Here is a 20,466-nt window from a genome sequence, read left to right as displayed (position 1 = left end):
CAGAAAATACATGTTAGGCTGGAAATTATTCCATTAGGTGTAAGAAAGGCCCACTGGCTCGCATGGAAGGTTGCAAGTTCATTTCTTTCTCCTTGGCAGAAAATTTTTACTATCCATTTCTATTTTTATGTTTTACTTATGTTAGATGCCTTGATATATTTTCTTTGTAATGGCAAAAAATGGTATAAAAAAAGCTCAAGTGGTTCTAGTAGGTACACATATGGCACTACACATTCTCTACAGTAAAACCTTGATATGTTCCTTTTATAGACATCCTTGTTTCCTTGTCTATGGAAAGATTTATAACCAGCTCTGTTTTCTGTCTTTTTCAATGCCATGCTTTCCCACTTTAGAAATCAATCTGTTAGATGAAGCAGTATCAAATCAGTTTTTGAGATCCAGAAAAAAATATGTCTAGCCTTACACCTTATTCTTTGCTGAACAGAAAGAGGGTTTTTTTTACACATGGTCTTCCTCTTTAAAAAAAAATACCTAAACAAAAACTCTAATGAATGATCTTTCCTGTGAGCGCAGCTCAGCTGGGGTTGATTGTTGTATTTTCCTCTGGGTTTGGAGGCTATGGAGATCATCTAGTCCCACTTTCATCACCAAAGCAGAGTCAGCTAGAGCAGATTGCTCAAGGCTCTCTAGTTGTGCCTGAATGCCTCCATGGATGGTGACTTCCCAGCATCTTTGGGCAACCTATTCCAGTGCTCAGCCACCCTCACAACAGAAGTTTTTTGTATATCTGACTGCAATTTCCTGTATTTTTGTTTGTGCACATCGTATCTTGTCCTTTCACTGGGTATCACTGAGGAGAGTTTGCTTTCACCTTAACTCTCACCCACCTCAGTCAGGTATTTATACCAGATCTCTGGACAGGACAAAGTCTTTCTCTTGGTGTTTAAAGCTGTCAATTCAGACTTGCTCCCCTGAGCCAGGATCCACAAGGTAAATATTGCTATATGTTGCTAACTTTCTTTGAGACTTTGGCCCCTTATGGGCCCTGCCATCCTTGCCTACCTTCTGCCTTATTAAATTCTATTCCCGTTCCTGCCTCCCTGCATCTGTCTGTGGATTCTCCCCATAGGAGAGAGCAAATGTTGCATAGCACAAAATTGCATAAAAAATGAACATTGCCTCGAACTGCAGTATTTTGGGATCTAGTGAACATAAGCAATAGCTCACTCCAGGGATAATACTACTGATTGTGAGAGGCCTATTCAGAAGGGAGTGCTATTTAAGGTGGCACTATAAGGCTTAGAGTCCAAGGGAGTGTGAGTTACATGGCATTTGTTATTCATTTGCTCCAAGACTAGAAAAATTTAAATTTCTTTGAGAAATAACTTGGTATCAGAAGTAACCCTGATGGCCAGTTTGGAAATGGACATGGTTGCCAAAGTTCAGACTCCAAAATTTGAAAATGCACCCACAGACAGATCTTTTCCACTTTGTGCTGTTTATTGCTGCTTCATGGGGGTTGTTTCATTACCCTCCTAATTACCCCTCATCTGTACTTTCACATAGCCCTTTAACAATATCCCCTTTTTCTGACAAAGATGTTTTTAAAAAATCCATATTGGTTTGAATTATTATTTTTCATGTATCATGCTTTTGGGGAACAGAATTGATATTTTTGTGCTCAGCAAAAAGGACAAAAGTGAAGAGTACAGTTATATAGCAGAAGCATTATCTCCCTTCAGCACAGCACTTTTTCAGCAGAAACTTGTGCAGTCTCTTACCATCCTTGGTTCAGATCTCTCTGTAGTGGTTTACAATTCACAGTGCAGGTTTCTTATTTCTGCCACTGGCATAAATGACTTACCCAGAACTTCAGGTTTGTATTAGTGTTAAAGGAGAATGAAGTCCTCTGTTCCTTTTCCTTTGTCTGTATTATCAGAGTCATGCAAACTTGGGGGTGGGTTTTGGACTTTTTTTTTTTTTTTTTTTTTTACTTATCAGTGTTAGAGATTCTGGTCATATGAATAATGCTGCTGAAGAAATAAGTAAATAAATAAAACAGTGGCGTAAAGGTTGCATCTTAGAGAAAACCTCAATGTCATTGTGCAGAATAGAGTGACCTTGTTGTGCTATTACATTTAATGTTTACAAGTGTAAAGTCAAAGATAGCACGGAAAAGATAGTGCACAGAAAAGATAGCACACAGAAAAATTGAGAATCTGATTCTCACATCCCAGTGCCAATAACTGAATAGTCACAACCCAATTTAATTGAAGCACATCAGCATTTACAGTCTGTCTTTCTGAAGCCTGCAGTTATTTTGCCTTATAACCTTTTCTTCCCGTTGTAGCTGAGCCCTCGCTATGTAGCCGTGTGCGTATGGTTCTGTTTCCAGTGAGCTCTGTGTGAGTGCAGTATTTGCTTCCCATACAGGAGCTGTTGTAAGCACACTGATCTCTCTCAGAGGGAGTCATTCAGTACTTTAACTGATTTACAAATGTTGAGGCCAGCCTGGAGTTCTCTGGACAAGTTCATCTGTAGTGATGGATGTGGAAATCTGCTGCAGCAGGATCTCTACATGTGCATTTCCACTAGTGATGGGTTTTGTTTGATGGTACACTGAAAGTCATGAATCACAAGACCTCTGTGATGCAGGGGGGCATCAGGGATTCCGCACAGTACACCCATGTTTTATCAAGGGTTATTGCCTGTGGAACCCGGTATCTGTTTTTACAAGTGATACAGTTACTTGGTTAGCCTGTAAACTTGCAAAAGCCTGGCACCAAGCAGCACATGAAATGCAAATTTAGCCTGTGGGTTTTCCCTAGGCCAGTAGGCTCATTCACCTAGCAATGGCCTTAAAACATCCATAAGTGCTTTTCTATTGTCTACATTATCAAAGGTAGTAGCCACAAAATAGCATTTCTTTACCACAGGACATGCGGGCTGCCTCTGCAGGAAACAAACGTGTGTTTGCCTTCACAGGAGAATTCTGCCAAGGAGCTTCAGAGCACAGCAGGCTTACGCTCTGTAGTCAGAAACTTTCTGCAGAAGGTTCCTCCAGGGCTTCATTGCCCTTGAGTAATTTGTGACATCTGATTCATTTTCCACTGGCAGCTATATATGAAGATGATGCTAACAATATGGCAAAGACTTTGGAAAAGTGTCAGTGAAGAGCTGATCAGAAACATGTGATCAGAAACATGTGAAAATGCACACCCTCAGACTGACTTTAAAAACATTTATTTTTCTCATATAGAAATTCTTATTCTTTAAATACGCATTCAACACCACAGTCAGTGCAGATATATCACTATTCCAGACTGTGATATGTACATCAGGCAGCTTTTTAAAAAGTAACTCATACAAAATATTATTTATTTAAGCAACCTTGAAAGCAGGGTCTAATTGCTTATCATTTGACAGAACTTACAATAGAAAAGAATTTGACATCCTTACTCACGAGTGGTACTTTATTCCACAATTACTTCTATTCTTTGTACTGAAAACAAAAAAGTATGGCAAGTCTAGACCTATCATAAACCAAGAAGAAATACAGCTTTTACACAACGACAGCTTCATATCTACTGTTGTCAAGAAACAGAGGTTTGCTACCAATGCTTCAGGTAACATTTGAATAGATTTACAGGAAAGAAAGGTTGATTTCAATTTTTCTATTGCATTTAAGCAGGATTTCAGCATAAATCATAAAAGGTGATGGGCTAGTGAATATTTGTATTTCAGTTTCATTTTGCTGTAGCTTGAACTTGAAAATCAGAAGCACATAAAACAACTGTTAATAATTAGAAAAATATTCTTGACTTTCTAAAATGTTGGAAGCTGTTACCTTTGCTGCTGCTGCTGCTTTATGGATAACCTGATCTGTTCTCATTTTACTGATTTCTCTGTCTGGGGATTAAGGTTTGTCAAATTGCAGGTTGCTTTACTAGAACTTGAGTTCCATCAATACACACACACACCTGCCCTGGTACCTTTTTGCTAAAGGATACCTGGATAGCTACTTTTCCATGTAGTGCAGACCACAGTGCTGAGCTAGAGACTGTAGCACAGAGCATCATCTTCTTTCTTCAGTGTCACCCAAGAAGGCTAAGTTGTGAAGTGCTGTGTGCACATCAACCTACTAAAATTCACAGAATCACAGCAAATAGGATAAGAAAGGACTTCCAGAGTTAGCAAGTTTGTAGTTGTGCCCCTGGCAAGATTGTTTATAACTGTTTACATGTAGAAAGCTGCTTAAAGTCTAACCCAAATCTAGCTACCATCCTGCTAATGTAGAACAGACATGAAGAATCCTTTGCAGCATATTTTACATATTTGGAAACATTTATCACATCTCCTCCATTTTCTCTTCCCTTCTCTTGTCTGCACTAACCTAGTTCTTCCATTGCTGGTTAATTTTTCTAGGGCATGGATTATTCTTTTTGCTTTTTCTAGCCTTTCAGCAGCAGATCCAAATCTGTGCTGAAGTTGAATGCCCAGACTGAATTTACTATCAGTGCTGCTGAATAGAGTGAAAAGATAATTTCAAACCCCTTTATGTATGTCTCAGGATTATGTTTGCTTTTTTAGTTATTAAAACCTGTATTGATGATTTTGCTGCCACTGAGCACAGGTTTGTGACTTGTAGCTCTGGAGGTGACTGCCATTGTCACTGAAGGCTGCCCCACTTTAGAAAGTTAAAGCATCAATTAAATTAGCTAAACATTTATATTGCTGACATCTGGCCAGCAGAATGGATGTATCTTTGTTGGAATAGAAATCCATAGAAATCAAAGGTCATGCTCAGAATTAGATTATAGCATCATAATCTCATTACTTGAATTGGGAGGGGGATGTTGGGATTAAAAAGAGAGAGAAATGGAATGCAGTATACACCAAAACTGGTTATTTGTTACAGAGCAAAAGCAAATGGAAGAAATTAGAGGAGACATGCCCGATTTGAACTTCAAAACAGTGAAAATATCATTTCATTTCTATTTTTATTTCAAAACACAACCGAAAAAAGGAATCATGTAGATGGAGACAAAAAGAGACTTCTAAGTGCTTTTCTTTTCAGAATTTTTCCTAGTGAGAGATGGATGGCAGGGGATTTTATGCCCCAAACAGCACTTATAAGTGCTTTTGCTTTTTTAATACCATCCTTTGCCTGAGTAAGGAAGAAGAAGAAGAAGAAGACAAGGTGCCCTGACACATCACTTCTAGGTGATTTCTCTCCCAAAAGTATTCAAAAGACCGATAGAAGATTTTTTTCCTGTTGGATATTTATTTTGTTCTGTGACTTGGGAGAAATGAAGTGGGAGGATGAAGGGAGAGAGCTCTTGCTTGTGGAGCAGTATTAAATACCTGACTGTAGCTTTAGTTGTGAGGGTGATTGGAGGGATAACCATCTCTATTTGGCATGGCATGCTACAGAATTTTATTGTTATGTCTTATATATTTCTCACTGTGGGTCTCCTGTTCCAAAGTATGTAACGAAGCCTAGTCAGGGAGCAAATCCCAAGTCAAATTTTCTCATGCATAAAGAAAGACAGTTTGGAAGGCAGGAGTCATTAGAGGGAAAGGATTTTTCATTTTAGTTATGAAACTTAATTTCTTTTCACTGTCTTCCCTCCTTTGCATCTCTAAAATATTGATAGAGGTTATAATTTCTGACAGTGATGTCGATTGTGGCATGTAAGTAGGATCTGACATCTGAAACTGATAGTATAATATCGTGATGGGGCCTATCACATAGAGACAAGATTGGAAGGTGCAGCTGAGAGAGTGTATTATGGGTATAAATGAGAATCTTGAGTCTTAACAGGCCTGAAAGTAGAGAAAGTTCATATCTGCATGCAAGTTTCACAGCTCTCATGCAAGTTCTGAATTTTAACTATGTTATTTCTAGTGTAAGGACTGAGCAGCACTGTGTGATCATAGGGACATGGATAAGAAGGAAACCCTTCCTCAGCAATATAGTAGAGTACCAAGCAAGCACATGGATTTTAATCCTGCCAGAAGATGGTTCTGTCTCCTGTTGCTTCATGGCAGATCCTGCCTTTCCTATTTTGGAGTGTTTTCCATCTCTGGCATTAGTGATGACTCCCATCAGACACCTGTGGTCTCACTGCTGATTACTGATTGATCATACATGCAAGGCAGAGAAACAGCCTTACAAACCTTTGATCAGTGTCCTTAAGTAGAGTATGTTTTATGCATTAAATTTGACTCAAGGATTTTAGAACCATGGACTGCTTTCTCTTTAACTAAAGTTTCAGAGTATTTGAAAACTGAGGAAATTTTTTTGTGCATGTCTATACTTTGTCAGTTTGGGGTTTTTTCATACACCTTGTTTCAAAAACAGTTGTTCTGACTTTTTCTTGAAGTTTTTCCAGCTGCTGATAGTGTTCAAAATAGCTCTGTGCTGTGTGGGATCAAAACAGTTTTGGCATTAAAATAAAGCACAGCATTTACTGTTTTGTTTCAACAATAAAATGGGAAACAAATGAATAATTTTGGAAAAAATAATTATATTATTGGATAGGCAGTACTCTGGCATTAATTTGTGAGGCGTATTGGTTATCTCCACAGTTAATTACATTTTGGTTCGAAATGCGTGGATGCGGAAGTAAACAGCAATGTGTTTAATAGTCACTGTGTCTGGGTCTCCCCAAATAGCCTTTAATCCCCCCTACATCAAATGGTTTGTGGGTAGAAGGGTGTCTTGGGAATATCAAGGCAAGATAACAGCCATGCTTTTCCCATTTAACTTGTTAATCAACAGGTAAGAAGAAGAAATGTCTTGTGTCTGGTCAGCTATTCATGAGCAGCAGCCAGGTGCTTTGCCCTTTTTAAATGTACTCTGAAGAGGAATGAAGCTATGCTCCTTGTTTTGCCCATTAGATAGCATTATCTCTATGGAATGCCAGTTCATATCTCCTTATGCCATATGTGGTTCTCACATATGGGATTTTAATAACCTTCATGCTGTGCTATGAATTCGTAAACAGGGCTTATAGAGGAAAAGCACCACAGGACTTTATTTTTTAATTATTGCTCTTTTGAAAAACAGGGTCTGCAGGATTTTTTCAAGGGTCTTGTGACAGAGTCAGCAATTGTTTTGCTGCTGCAGTGAAGTTATTCCAAGAGGAGGGGATAAATACAGTATTTACCTATGATACACTTTTTTAGAATTGATTTTCAGTATCCTGTATTCCATAGCCTCTATAATTCTGCTGTTTTGTGGTTGGAATTTTGAAGCTCTGATTGTATGGGAGTTTTCCCCATTTTTCTGGAATGTCGTGTGCATTGGATTTCTTAGAACATACCTCTCCTCCTTGTCCCTCCCCTCTGTCTCAGCCTGTGAAGCCACAGTTTACTGCTCAGTGGACACTAGCACATAGCAGCAGTCTTGATTTCTGTTCTGAAAAAGACCTATTCATTCTGGGTCAGTGGGGTTTTTTCTTTCTTTTTACCCCCTTCTCCCCGGAGTCCATTTGGGCCACCACTTCTGTGTCTCAGCCATGCTCCAGTACTGGTGAAGAAGACACTGCAGTTAGTAGAGCTGAAAGGAGTAACAAAAACTCCCAGCATTGGTCTCCAGGTATGGCGTGGTATTTATCACCCTGTATCACTGCTAACAGCCTTAAAAAGAAGACCTATGAGGAGGACTCAACTAAACTTCACTTTCTCTACAAATATCCTACAAAGCAATGAGCCTAAACTGTTGGATACAGCCATTTAGCAGTTCTGGTGCTGGTTCACACATGCCAGGAGGGAAATTGCACTGTGTTGCCTGCCCATGCCCTGTGCCACAACCAGCACTGGAATGAACCTGTGCTTACGATCTCAGGCCATTCTGGATTCCAGTCTTGTAGCTGTGCCTAATAATATTTAATCTGGAATAAGATTTATTAGGTGTAGGTTCTGTGCGGGATTCTCATAGGACATGCAGATGAAATCTTTAGCCCCTTTTCATTTTAGGAATGTTTCTCTCTCCTGCTGTATTTTGTATGGTTGTGTGTGTAACAGGCAGTAAAAAGAACCAAGAACAGACAAGAAAAAAAGAAAATAATTTCTCACTATTTATTCAATTTTCAATATTTTATTGTTGTTTTGAGTTCTTTTATCTTTGGGGGGTTCCCCACCATATGGAATAGTCCTTGCTATTAAAAATATATGCTGTCTTTCATTAAAATTCATTGGACTTCTCCGTGGTTCTCAAAGTGATAGAACTATAGAATTACTGAAAAAAATATGTTGGAGATAACCTCTGGAGACCATCTTGTCCAATATCACCTATAAACAGGACTAACATCAAGGTTAGGTCATGTCTGTGCCTCTTCAAGCTTTGAAAATCTCTAGGAACAGAGACTCTAGAATCCTTTGGGCACCTGTTCCAAAGTTTAATTACCCTCTGTCGCAAAAGTGCGTTCCTTGAAAAAAAGGATTCTTTTTTAATAGAGTATATATAGTCCATCAGGTTTTTTTCCTCAGCTCATCTGCCTTGGTCATTTTTAGCCATGAGAACACTGTGAATATCTGACATCATGTATGATGGGGTAGCTGAGCACAGACACACACAAACTTCTTCATGCTGCATCTATAATTCTTCAGTCGTATGACTCACAGAGAGGGGATGCCAAAACTTGCACATTTGCTTTGTAAATATTTTCTTAGAATTAAATTAATACGTAATCTAAACCCTCCATCTCTCTCTCTTGCTCCTTTTGGTGTTGTTAATACATATGTACATGTATGCACTTTTTTTAAAGTCACTAAGCAGATGAGAACATAGAATTAACGTGAGTGTGGAAAAGTTTTCCATTGTATACCGTCCATAGAAATGAAGAAATGTTATTTGTATGCTTTTCCTCAGCGTAAGCAAAACCTGGACACCTGGACATTTCCTTTGGATGATTATTTTATAATTATTTTACTTTAGTGGATTTTTTTTTCCTCTCAGCTGCATCCTGTAATCTCTCATGGCGGCTTTGTGGCAGTGAGGTGGAACTTACCCTCCCAGTCCCCAGCATGCGGTTGTGAGCTGTTGATAGCTTGAGGTGCAACAGAGCCTGTGGCATGGAGCAGCATTGCTCCAGCAGGAGGAGGAAAGGAGAGGCACAACTTGTTTGCTTAGAAGGCAGTTATCAGTATTCCATTATCTCTTCCCTTTCTAGACCCTCAGCTGAGATGTATTTTGCCATATTCATAGTGCCAGCAAGCCACAGCAGGCAGATGCTCTCAGAGGGCACTGATTTACTTTCTCATATTGCTGTCCCCAAGAACCTGTTTTGTCAGAACCGTGGTAGTCATTGCTGTATCAGTGTGAGTTACAGAGCCACTGATGAGCTTAGGTGTTGACCTTTAAGATTGCTTTTCAAGTTTCAAGGATCCTGCTGTCATTACAGCCCTTGGAAACATTAGGAATCACAAGCTACATGAAAGTCATCAGCCTAAAAGAACAAAACAAAAAGCCCTACATAAATTCTGTGCACTCACAAGCAGAGTGAAAATACAGAATCTGATGCCACTGTGGAAGCTAACGTGGCCTCCAAGGCTTCCATCCCAGAGGTAGACTTGGGGCAGGAAATAGTTTCAGTAGTAACCAGGGAAGTCCATCCAGCCCAGAACATCAGTATGTGTGCTCACACACCAAGAAGGAACACTGTATTCTGGCTTTGTGAGTAGATAACTTATATCAAGAAAATATTCTGCATCCTTTTTGTGGGTTGAAGCAGAATCACAGCTGAAAGGCCTCTACCACTGCCCAGGCAAAGGAGCAGCACCATGATCTTGTAATCTTGGCCATCCATGAATTGCAAATCCAAATTTTTCTTCCCAAAATTCCTGTGTTAGGTGAAGTCTCCATGAAGTCTTCAGTCATGTCAGTGGAAGTTTTGCTTTTAACTGTAATGGAGGCAACGGATGCATCGTAGATTTACCCAGAAAGTCAGCATATAGGTACATTGCAGTGTACTTTTTGAAGATGTATGAAGGACTAAAAATGAATTTCTCTCTTAAAAATTTAAATTATTGGTAGAAGAGCTATGTGATTATAAATACCTATTTTGGAAGTAGTATTGTTTATATCTTGCAACTATGTCACTGTCAGGCCAGACTGTATAGTGGAGAAAAGATTGATAGGGTTTATTATTTTCATCTTTTAATAAGATTTTGTTTTGCAATGGCTTCTAGCGTGTTTCACGTCATAACTTACCACCTCATTTGTTTGTGTGTGTGTTACTCAGCACCTCAGGCCTTGGCCTTGTTCTGAGCCCTGTGCTGAGGATGCACAGACCTGCTCAAGGCCCTCTTGACTTCAGTAAGATTTGGCAGAGGCCACTGAACTCAGGGGCTTTTTTCTTCAGTAAAGGCTTTTAAGTGAGGGGTAAGTGGGGCTGGTTTGGGATGTGGCAGGAGCAGAAGCTGGGCTGTCAAGCTCCAAGAGTAAGGAGAACTGACACAGAAGGATCTTTGAATTATTTACAAGTCATTAAACCCTGGTAGTTTCCACTTGAGTTTCTGCTTACCGAGTTATTGCAGGTATTAGTCCATGATACAGACTGTTGTCTACACAAAATCTGCACTGATTAAAAGGTGGTTAGTGGACATATGCACCAAGGCGATGATGTAAAAGCAGTCAGAAAAGAGTATATGTACAGTGATTTTTTTTCTTTTGAAACAGACCTTGAACTTCAAAGTTTTAAAATATACAGCTATGCTTCAATAGCTTTCATTAATGACTTAAAAAAATGTAAAAAATACCTACCTAATTATTTAAGCAGAACTTTCCAGTCCAGGTTAAATTTTTATCCTAGTGCCCATTGCCACAGTGTTTGAAATTTCGGGTGTCTGACAAAATGATGATTTAACCTCGTATCTTTCTGCAGCTGAATGATTTTATGACAGTAAAATAAAAGATACTTAAAACAGTGAAATTTTTGGACTAGCACTTTCTAAGTGAAATTTTAAGAAATTACATTTTTAGAGAAAATTTTAAACGTTTTTTACAGATGACAGTCATAGAGTGGTACTGCAAGTATTCCCAGTGTACCAATGAGGGGAAATTGAATGAATGTGGCCAGAAGCAACTATGTATTCTCTTCTAGATAAGGTGTCCTGCAATTAAAAACACTGGACTTAGAAAGCTGCTTATGGCTTATTTTGTCCAATGAAAAATGCCACTCGTTTTAATGCTATTGTAATAAACCCTATTCTTATTCCTGGCATGGATTTTTTTTTTTTTAATTTCAGGAAAATGGATAATTAGCATTTTAGCTTATCACTTTCCTTCCATGCATACAAATAATTTGACAGATAGACCACCAAGAGAGACAAAATTAAATAATAGGTCTAGACAGTATGGAACCAAAATAAATTAGAGGTTAGGCTTCCAGCCTGTTGGGTGGGTTTTCATGGAAAAGAAGAGGGGGGGGGGTTAATACAAGGTATTTTTCTGACAGTTTTTGCTGCTTACCTTGATATTGTTTCCCCATATCAAATCCCAAATAAATTGACCTGAAATAAGATGTGAGCTTCATATTAGAAGTCCCCTAGTTTATTTGTGAGTCTAATTTTTTCAAATGTATTTAGAGGCCTAACAGGCATTACTGCATCTGTGATTCAGCCAACTAAGTTCCTAGATAACGGTCCATGATTAATGGTGAGTGCTGATAATAGGAGGTTATTAGAGAAAGCAAACTTGGAACAAATCTGCTGTATACATTATATACTTTACCGCCATCTGTGGGTATTTATAATAAATACAAATTAAAGTCAGCGGTTAGAGAAACCCATCTTTTCCATGTGTGACAGAGAATTCCTTAGACGTAGTCTTCCAGTGGGCATCTTCATAGTAGGAATTATCATTATTTTTTTTGCAGGAATACTTACTATTACTTGCAAAGAAAAAATGGTATTTGTGGAGAGAGTTCTTTTGGCCTTGGTTGCTTTCAAGGGTGTCATTCTAAAGTCCACTCTGTAAGGAAGGATTATGTGTTACATGTTACCTCTGCTCTGCTGCCACACACATTATTGGGTGTGAAAAATTGGTTTTGTCCTTTCGTACTGAGATTCATTTGCTATTCAGACCATGTGCTAACAGGATGTTCCTCCGTTTTGTGTCTCCTTGAGTTGTGACATTTTACCTTCTTGTGGTTTGTGTTGTTTGCTAAGCAAGTATGTCTGCATAGAGAAGAAACAGTTGTTATCTTTCTTATTCCTAAATGTAAAAAGCAGAAAAGAAATGTGATACAGACAGAGAATTGCTGAAGGTAAATTAGAGCTAAATATTATGATACTAATAACCTGCTGAATCAAGTGACATGTTTTGCTGGTAGCAAGTACAGTTCTGCAGCAGAGTGACAGAAGGGGTGCCATTGTTAGGATCAGCTGGTTGTGTTGTGCTCTTAGTTGTTTATGCTGTTTGATGGACAGTGTCTGCTTTACATTGTGTTTTTCCAGTAACTTTTGTGCACAAAATTCAAGAGTCATCACGTAGTACTGAGGGCAGGTGAGCGATGTGGTGGATGTTAAGATAAATGACTTACTGGATTCAGCATTCAGCAAGCAGTATTTGGTTGGAAGACTTCCCGACTTTTGAACTATTACAAAGTCACGGTATTTTAAAGCCTGTGTATTTGTAAATGGGTGATAGATGAAGTGTCACAAACATTCTGGTTATTTATGGTCATCAGCTAAACCTCTGGAATGAAGTTAGGAATGCTCTAGAACTAACGCAGTTTGTTTGGTTTTCCATTTTGTACGGCTGTGAAGTTAATTTTTTCATGGGCTGTTTTTCAGAGTGAATGCTATTCATGCTTGCTGTGTAGGGTGTGCACGATGGGGTTTGCCTCCCTTCCATAACAATTCAATCCTCAACAGTGTTTGACAGGAGCATTTCCACGTATGTTCTTGGGTGTACTTGTATTTTTATGCTGATTTTATTTTTATATATATGCCAAAGGGTATTCTGCTTTTCCTCCAATTCAGAGGTATTAATTATGTGGATCTGAAGGTGTAGACATCTGCATGCCTACGGATGTCGGGGTTTCTGGTTACCTACAAACTATAGTACTATATGCTGGAGCGAACATACCCATTTTCATGTTTTCTACTTGGGCAGTTGCAGTGTAAAGGACAAAAGCTTTTCTCCCTGTCTAATCCTGAGTTGCATGATTGACATGTCTGATGAGGTTTTCTTCACAACAGTTAGTTTATAACTTAACAAATATCTTTAGGAGATTTGGTTCTTCTTTGCTAGATTGCATTCCCAAGCATCATGGTTTATCTCCTTGGCTATATATCAGTATTTTGCTTTTTCTCAAATCCTCCTTCCCCTTACACATTTCCCTTTTAAACACTAAACTGCAATCTACCCTTTCATAGGTTGTCTGAAATTCTTTCTGTTCTCTCCTCTCTTCTGTGTCTTCTTTCCATTTATTTCCTCCCCCTTTTGTGGCATATCCATTTGTGTTAATAAGAGCATGTCCCTTCTGCCCTCCTGCCTAGGGACAGGACAGTTTGCCAGGCACCTGAGACACAAACAAAAATGGGTCTTCTGCGGAGTGACCGAGAGTGCACATGCATGACAGGTCTTCAGATCCTTCAGAAAACACCTTAGGGCAAAACTTTCTTCACCTGCCACTCTCTCAGTGCTCAAAATCCTTCAGTGCTGTTGCCCAATAGTCCTCCAGAGCTCTGCCTCTCCCAGGTCTTTCTGTTGTACTTGAAGCACTCAGTCTGGCAGCTTCCTTCCTTCGTTAACCCTCCATGCAGAGACAGAACAATTTCTCCCCTTCTTATTTACTACCTGCCACCTTTCTATTTTTAAGTCTTTTTTACCAATAGAGCTATCAAGAGTCTTCCAATAGTTTATTATTCCAAAAGAAAATACTAATGTAGGCTTATTCAAAAGGTGTCAGTTTCCATAAAGTTTCAGCCGGAAGTTAGGAAAAATGAAAAAAATGAAAGGGATTGTTTTGTTAATGTGAACTATCATTCTTTCACCTTTTGATAATAAAGCAAAATGTTCAACTGGAGGAGCATTTCAACTCCATTTTAGAAAATTATTTAAATACAATTTTCGAAAAATAGAAAGTTAATGTATTTTGATCAAGCTGGACCTGGCTTTTATTCAATTTTACTAAATTTTGTTTTATGAGATTATCATGAAGGGTATTATCTTTGACTTTTCAATTTCTGCCTTACAGTAAATAGTAGAAAATACCTAAAATACATAAAAAGACCCGGGTTTATTCTTTATAGGTCATATACTTGATTCTTTTTATTCAGAGTTTTCTCACATATATTTGAGGCATTTGGTTTTCAGCTCTTGGTATCATGAGATATACTTGATCCTTGCTTTGTTACAAAGCTGCCTATATTATTCCCAATAGCAGCCGCAAAATTAACAACATTCTGGTGAGCATTTGCTCTGCTGTATCTTGAAAGAGGTAGGAGCTGGCATGGAGTTGTCTGGAGCTGTTTCAAAAGTGAGAAAGATGACACTGCATCACTTTGCACTGTGGTTCGTGTTTGGAAGGTTTGAGTTTCTGGTTTGGTTCTTTTTTTCCTTTCCATGAGAAAGAAAATGAAAATGTTCCAAAAATACACTTGCTGGTTGAAAGTGTACATGGGGTGGGTGACTTTGGCACACAAGTTTCAACCTCTGCCCAAAGTCTGAGCTTCCTTTGTTTTTCTGTCTCGTAACCACTGATGTGAGGAATCCACAAGATACTTGTTTGTGCAAAGGGCTGGTACAGCCCCTTTAAGGAGCTATAACAAGAGCTGCAAATCAAACAGTTCTGTAACAACTGGGTCAGTGTATATAGAAAGGCTTCCAACCATGGTTATTTATTCAGTCTCTTGCTGTAAGATTAGTTCCATTATGTGCCTCCTATGCATTCCCTTCCAATTCATTCAATTTAAATAAAAACTTTCTGCTAGGACTCATGTACATATCAGTGACATTCATCTAAATAAAATATCCCAGGCACTTGAGTCTCAGGAACAGTCTTATGAAAAAGCAGATCATATTCTATTTATTTGGAAATGGGATGCATGTTGACACCGGGCTTATTTCACAATAATGTCAAAATGTTAAAATCTTTATGAAATCTTAACATTAAATTTTATGAAGACAGAAATAATTTGCTGGGATGTGATGCTGAGGGCTAGGACCAAAATGAACTGCTGAAGGTAAAAAACCCACAATACTGCCGTAGGGGAGAAGAGGGAACAAACACAAACTCAGGGTCATCAGACCTGTCTTTTTTATCGTTTTTATTTTTATTTCTTGATGTTAGTAATGTAAGTTATATACAGTGCTGTGCTAAATTGGTAGTTCTTGCTGGGTGAACACGCAAGTACTATCTTTCTTTTCTTTTAATGTGCTAAATTTTTTCCTAGAGAAGCCTGGCAAGTCTTTTCTCCCAGTCAGAGGTCTGAATAAATTGAGTAAGTGTAGATAAAACCAGCTTGTTTAATCACTGAAACACAGGAAAAATTAAAATACATTTTTTGCTTGTAAAGTAGAGAAAAGCAATAAAAACAATGCCAGACGGTTAATGCCGCTCTTGTACCTTTCATTTCAAAGACCTCAAAAGAACATCAAGAAGAATAAAGGCAAAATCTATTCCCTATTGGCATCATTATAAATGTTGTATCCTCTAAAACTCTGAAGACATCCAAGTAGAGTAGAAGAATAAATGGCATTGAAATAAAGAAAGTCTCTCTGGAGCTTTGTTCAATCGGCTTTGTTAGAATTCACTCAAATAGGATGATTATAAGAAAAGATCTCATTTGTTTCAACATTAAAGGAGCAAATTAATATGTGGCAAGCTGCTAATAATTGCCTCATTATGTAGTGAATGGGCATTGCGTCCAATTTACAAAATTACAATCATATTGTTAAAGTAACAATTGAGAAAGTTTAGTCTGAGTTTCCTAACTATCTGCATGATTAGTTGTGGGATTCAGAGTGGAACAGAGATGGTGGTTGGAGAGAGCTCTCCAGCGCACCACTGGTCTATAGTGCTAAGAAGCCACAAGAGAAATTCAGCTTTTCATTAGTGGAAATTCCATCTGCAGAGGTCCTGAGCTGGATTTGGTCCAGCTGAGGAGTGAGTCTGGCAGTCTCTGCTGAGACCAGAGCTTGGCATGTGTCTGGTCTGTCCAGACATTGTTTTATGGTTGAGAGACCTGGCCTGGGATCATCCCCACATGGACCTCAGCAGATCTACCTCAGCCAGGGCTGTGGCTGGGAAACTTTGTGATGCAGGATCTGTGCCACTGGGAAACCCACCCATACAAATGGTTCTGTAGCTGGAATTTCAATCTCTTGGTGGAGACATTGGAAATGGTGGGGAAGTGTCAAATTTGGAAAGTAAGCTATTTTCCAAATAATGAAATCCTGTGTGGAAGAGAATCATGTTTTGTGACCTACTTTAGTTAGATTTGCTTGTGACCTTTTCTAATTCTGGCTGATTTTGTTATTTAATGATTTGACCTTTGATTCTGTGAAGCCATTTCAGTGGTAAATGCAAAGATTTAATAACTAGAACTGTTTGATAAGTGACCTTTATTACACAGCTATTTCTCTTTGCTAAAGAAATGGCACTGTTTTGCAAGTTCTAATTCACAGTTTTAATTATCTTTTCTATTGTCCGTAAGCTTGCACAGGAAATAGAAAGGTCAGACGTTTCATTTTCTTTACTGATTAAAATATAAGTGTTCCTCAACAGTTACAATGTATCATTCAGGAAAAAGATGGGACAATTTGTCAGAACCATGCCCAGCTGCTTTTCTGAGGACTTCTACATCCTTCTGGTCAGCAACAAAATGAACAATTTTCTAGCAGCAATAATAGCTCAGCCCCCATGGTGTTTAGCGGTGAAATAAATGTCTAAGTACATGAAAAGAGAAGAAAAGGTGAATGGTTCTTAATGTTTTTGTCTTTAACTCATGTATCTATGATGCAAGTGAATTAAGATCTTGTGAGAGGTAAACCTTGACCGGATGTTCTGGGTCCAGAGAGGATCAGCAGTAACAGCACAGGTTTCTGTGTGGTCCTGCCAATCTGTATCAATCCCACTGCTGCTGAACCATCTCTGCAGATGAGGGGGCAGCCTGGACTGCTGGCAGACCCATTTGTATTGTATGTGGATTTCATGTGTGTTACTGAAACCACCCCTCTTGTCTCTGACACCTATAAACCAGCACTACAAGCTGGTGGCCTGTCTCCATACGGGGTTCAGTGAATGAATATTGATTTGTGTTTTCTCATATGTTGAGGGAGATATGATGCAAAAAGATTATGAAGTCAGTGGATGATTCTGTAGTCAGTGGAATATCTGTCTTGGGTGTCAGTCAGTCTCCTAACTTTGTCTGGGATGTCTATTGGAAAATATGCATATTGGGACATGTAAAATTTCTCTACATTGTAAAAAATATTTATTGTGAGATAGAGCTGAGAGGGGGTTAGCCTCTGACTCTGTTCAAGAAGAGCAGATTATATGTTGACCTAGTGCAGGCATTCAGTATTATGAAAGCACTTTATAAATTGGAACAAGATAAATGAGTCACAACAAAAGAGCTAGAAAACCAGGGGACACAGTTGCAGGAGTGAGTGTATGCAGTTTATTCAAGCAGAACAGTTGCACTCACTGAACAGAAAATGTGTGATGCATTTCTAACTAAGGTCAGAAAATCAAACAATTCCAAATTTAAGAGAGCAGCTCCATTTTAATGGAGAAGGAAGAATTTAGTGAAAAAAAGCAGCATTGAGGATGAGACAAATTTAAATGGGACCAGATTCTTGACCAAATTGGCTTTTCCTATCTAGCAGTTTCATATTCAGCGCTTGTTAGTTTGAAAGTTCACCCTGAAAGCTATAAATTAATCTACTGGGACTGTAACAATTCACTTTGTGCTAGGATATGAGTTATGCCCGTGGATTTGTTTAGGTCACCCAGCCATGTCCTCATAATGTATCTTAGAGAGAATTTCTGTGAGTGAGTGGTAAAGAGAAAGACTGTTCTGTTCAGCTGCATCTCCTGGGATTTCATCCCTGCTGTCAGAGAGCCATGCAGGACAGCTCTCTAAAACTACAAGAGCTATAAAAATTGCATGGCATTGTGTAAAGGCAGTGTTGACAATGCTTTTGTATTCAATCAGGAATCTTTAGCTACTGATGAAATGAGGAAAAAATGTTTTCCTGAACCAGCCATTATAGCTAAATCAAATCAATCATGATAGAGAAATCAAAGCTTTGAAATTGTGAGATTTATTGCAGAAGTCTTGCAGGATGCACCTTAATTCAGTACAGTATTTGTCACCCAACGATGAGATATTTTAGCTCTTACAGTTTGGCTCTCTTCAGATGTTTGTCTCTTCTCCTTGCATTATTCCCTCTTACCAAAAATTTGATGTTTTGTCAGCAACCACATCCTAGGGTTATAGTGGTCAAATGTAGGCAGGCTATTCATCCACATCAGCTAAATGAGGTGTGATTTTGAAGAGAAATAGCCACAAGTCTGATCAGAAAAGCACCTAGCATCCTGTCAGAGTAAATGTCCAAAGAACATGAAGGGAATTATTCCTAAAAAATATTAAACTCAGGTCACTGGCTCCAAGCTGCAAGCATGACAGAGGATCAAGTCTGTGACCATAAAAAAATTGTAGGTTATCTCTGACCTGGATGTTCTTCTGTGGGGTTTTTTTTGATGGATCTAGTTTTGATTTGATTTCAGTTTCTAACTGAACTCTTTATACAATCCAAATTAATTAGAGGACATTTCCTTGTAGTCTGTAGGTACGAAAGAATCAAAAGACATTTACTCTTTATACTCTGACAAATGGAACATCAGATAGGTCCTTATATCTCTGTTAGATAATTTTTTCTATTTTCAATTCATACTGGAGTAATAGCACCCTAGAATGTGGTCAGGAAATACTGTCTTTGACTTCAGTTTTCTCAGGATTAAGTTCCTAGTTCAGTTGTCACCAGTCCATCTGCCTCTCATTTCCATGGGTCATAATCGCTCTCTGGAGAGAACAACATATTCCTCTGTCTACATCTCCTTTCAAACTGCAGGATTTTCATACTATTACATTACTTCTTAGAGTTACATCTCCCATTCGACTTCTGTCACGAATTTGGGAACTATTAATTCAGACACAAACACAGTTAGTGTACAGTTAAATTCCCAGGATTACTTTTTCAGTAGGTTTTTTCCTATTGCTGACAACACCTTGTTAAAAGAGAAGCCATTGATCTAAATATTGTTTTCTGCTGCTTCTTTATTTCCTTGTTTTTTAGTGAAAGGAGTAACATTTAGAGGAAAAAAGGGAATGATTATTGGTATAGTTGACTTTGCAAGGCGGGAACAAAGGCAAAGATTGGAACAGCGTATTTGATTGGAAAGGTTTGCATTCAGAGCTTTGCAGTGGTAGAGTTTTCAAGCAGCTCTGCCACATGGGGATTGTGGTTTTGATTTTTAAAGAGAAGCTTTGCTATCAATTTGTTGTACTGTACTGGTCTTTCTTTTAACTGAATTTTCAGTCTTCATGCTTTACAGAGAAAAACTGCAGTATATGTTATTGTTTCCTGTCTTCCAGCCTCTACAACTTGACTGTGACCTCTGTGCCATTGTTTCAAACTCGGGACAGATGGCTGGCCAGAAGGTGGGCACTGAGATAGATAAGTCCTCTTGCATATGGAGGATGAACAATGCTCCCACAAAGGGCTATGAGGAAGATGTTGGGAAGAGGACAACCATAAGAGTGGTTTCTCACACAAGTGTGCCTCTCCTACTCAAAAATCCTGAGTACTTTTTCAAAGAAACCAACAGCACCGTTTACGTGATCTGGGGTCCTTTTCGAAACATGAGGAGGGATGGAAATGGCATTGTGTACAACATGCTGAAGAAAACTGTTGACAGCTACCCAACTGCCAAAATCTACGTGACAACGGAGAAGCGCATGAGTTACTGTGATGCAGTGTTTAAGAAGGAGACAGGAAAAGACCGGTAAGTCTTAAACCTGAAGAACAATTATAATTTTTGACAAAAGATACATGAGAAAAGTCCATGCGGGATGCCAGCTACTAAATGAGTCCCCAGATCTGTTTTTAATGGATTGTTATATGGGTTTGACTTTTACAAGCACTTGATGAGGCAGCAGCTAGGCCCCATTTACCCCACCTACGCTACCTTCTGTTCGTTCCATTTCTGTTGGCTTGAATCCCAAAAATATTGGATGTCTTCCTGAAATGTTTTCAAATCTGTGTGTTGTTTTCAGCTCAATTTACTATTGATTAAATTGACATTTTATTTGAAGAGGATAATCCTACACAAACAACATTTCCAAATGCACAACCTCAGGGTAATTCTGGATATTTTATTTTCTTCTCTGTTGAGATACACTGTAGCTTTCCTTCAAACACAGACCTCAGGGTTTTTTGCATTATTTCTGTTTCTTGGTGAAAATGGGTTATCAAGAGAT

At 38.6% G+C, this 20,466-nt stretch overlaps 1 protein-coding gene across 4 annotated transcripts in view; it reads left to right on the top strand.

The window, feature by feature from the left end:
* Positions 1-20,466, top strand: part of ST6GALNAC3 (ST6 N-acetylgalactosaminide alpha-2,6-sialyltransferase 3) — a 216,318-nt gene that overhangs the window by 125,734 nt on the left and 70,118 nt on the right. For all 4 annotated transcript variants that reach the window (XR_007205467.1, XR_007205468.1, XM_048313367.1 and 1 more), the window contains exon 3: positions 19,582-19,991. Coding sequence is in view for 2 of the 4 variants with exons in the window: in XM_048313367.1 (XP_048169324.1) it covers positions 19,582-19,991 (410 nt within the window). In the remaining 2 variants the exon portion in view is untranslated. The remainder of the gene's footprint in view (positions 1-19,581; positions 19,992-20,466) is intronic.

The sequence above is a fragment of the Corvus hawaiiensis genome, chromosome 9 (assembly GCF_020740725.1).
Source record: "Corvus hawaiiensis isolate bCorHaw1 chromosome 9, bCorHaw1.pri.cur, whole genome shotgun sequence".
NCBI lineage: Eukaryota > Metazoa > Chordata > Aves > Passeriformes > Corvidae > Corvus > Corvus hawaiiensis.
This window is presented reverse-complemented; position numbering and strand designations above follow the sequence as displayed.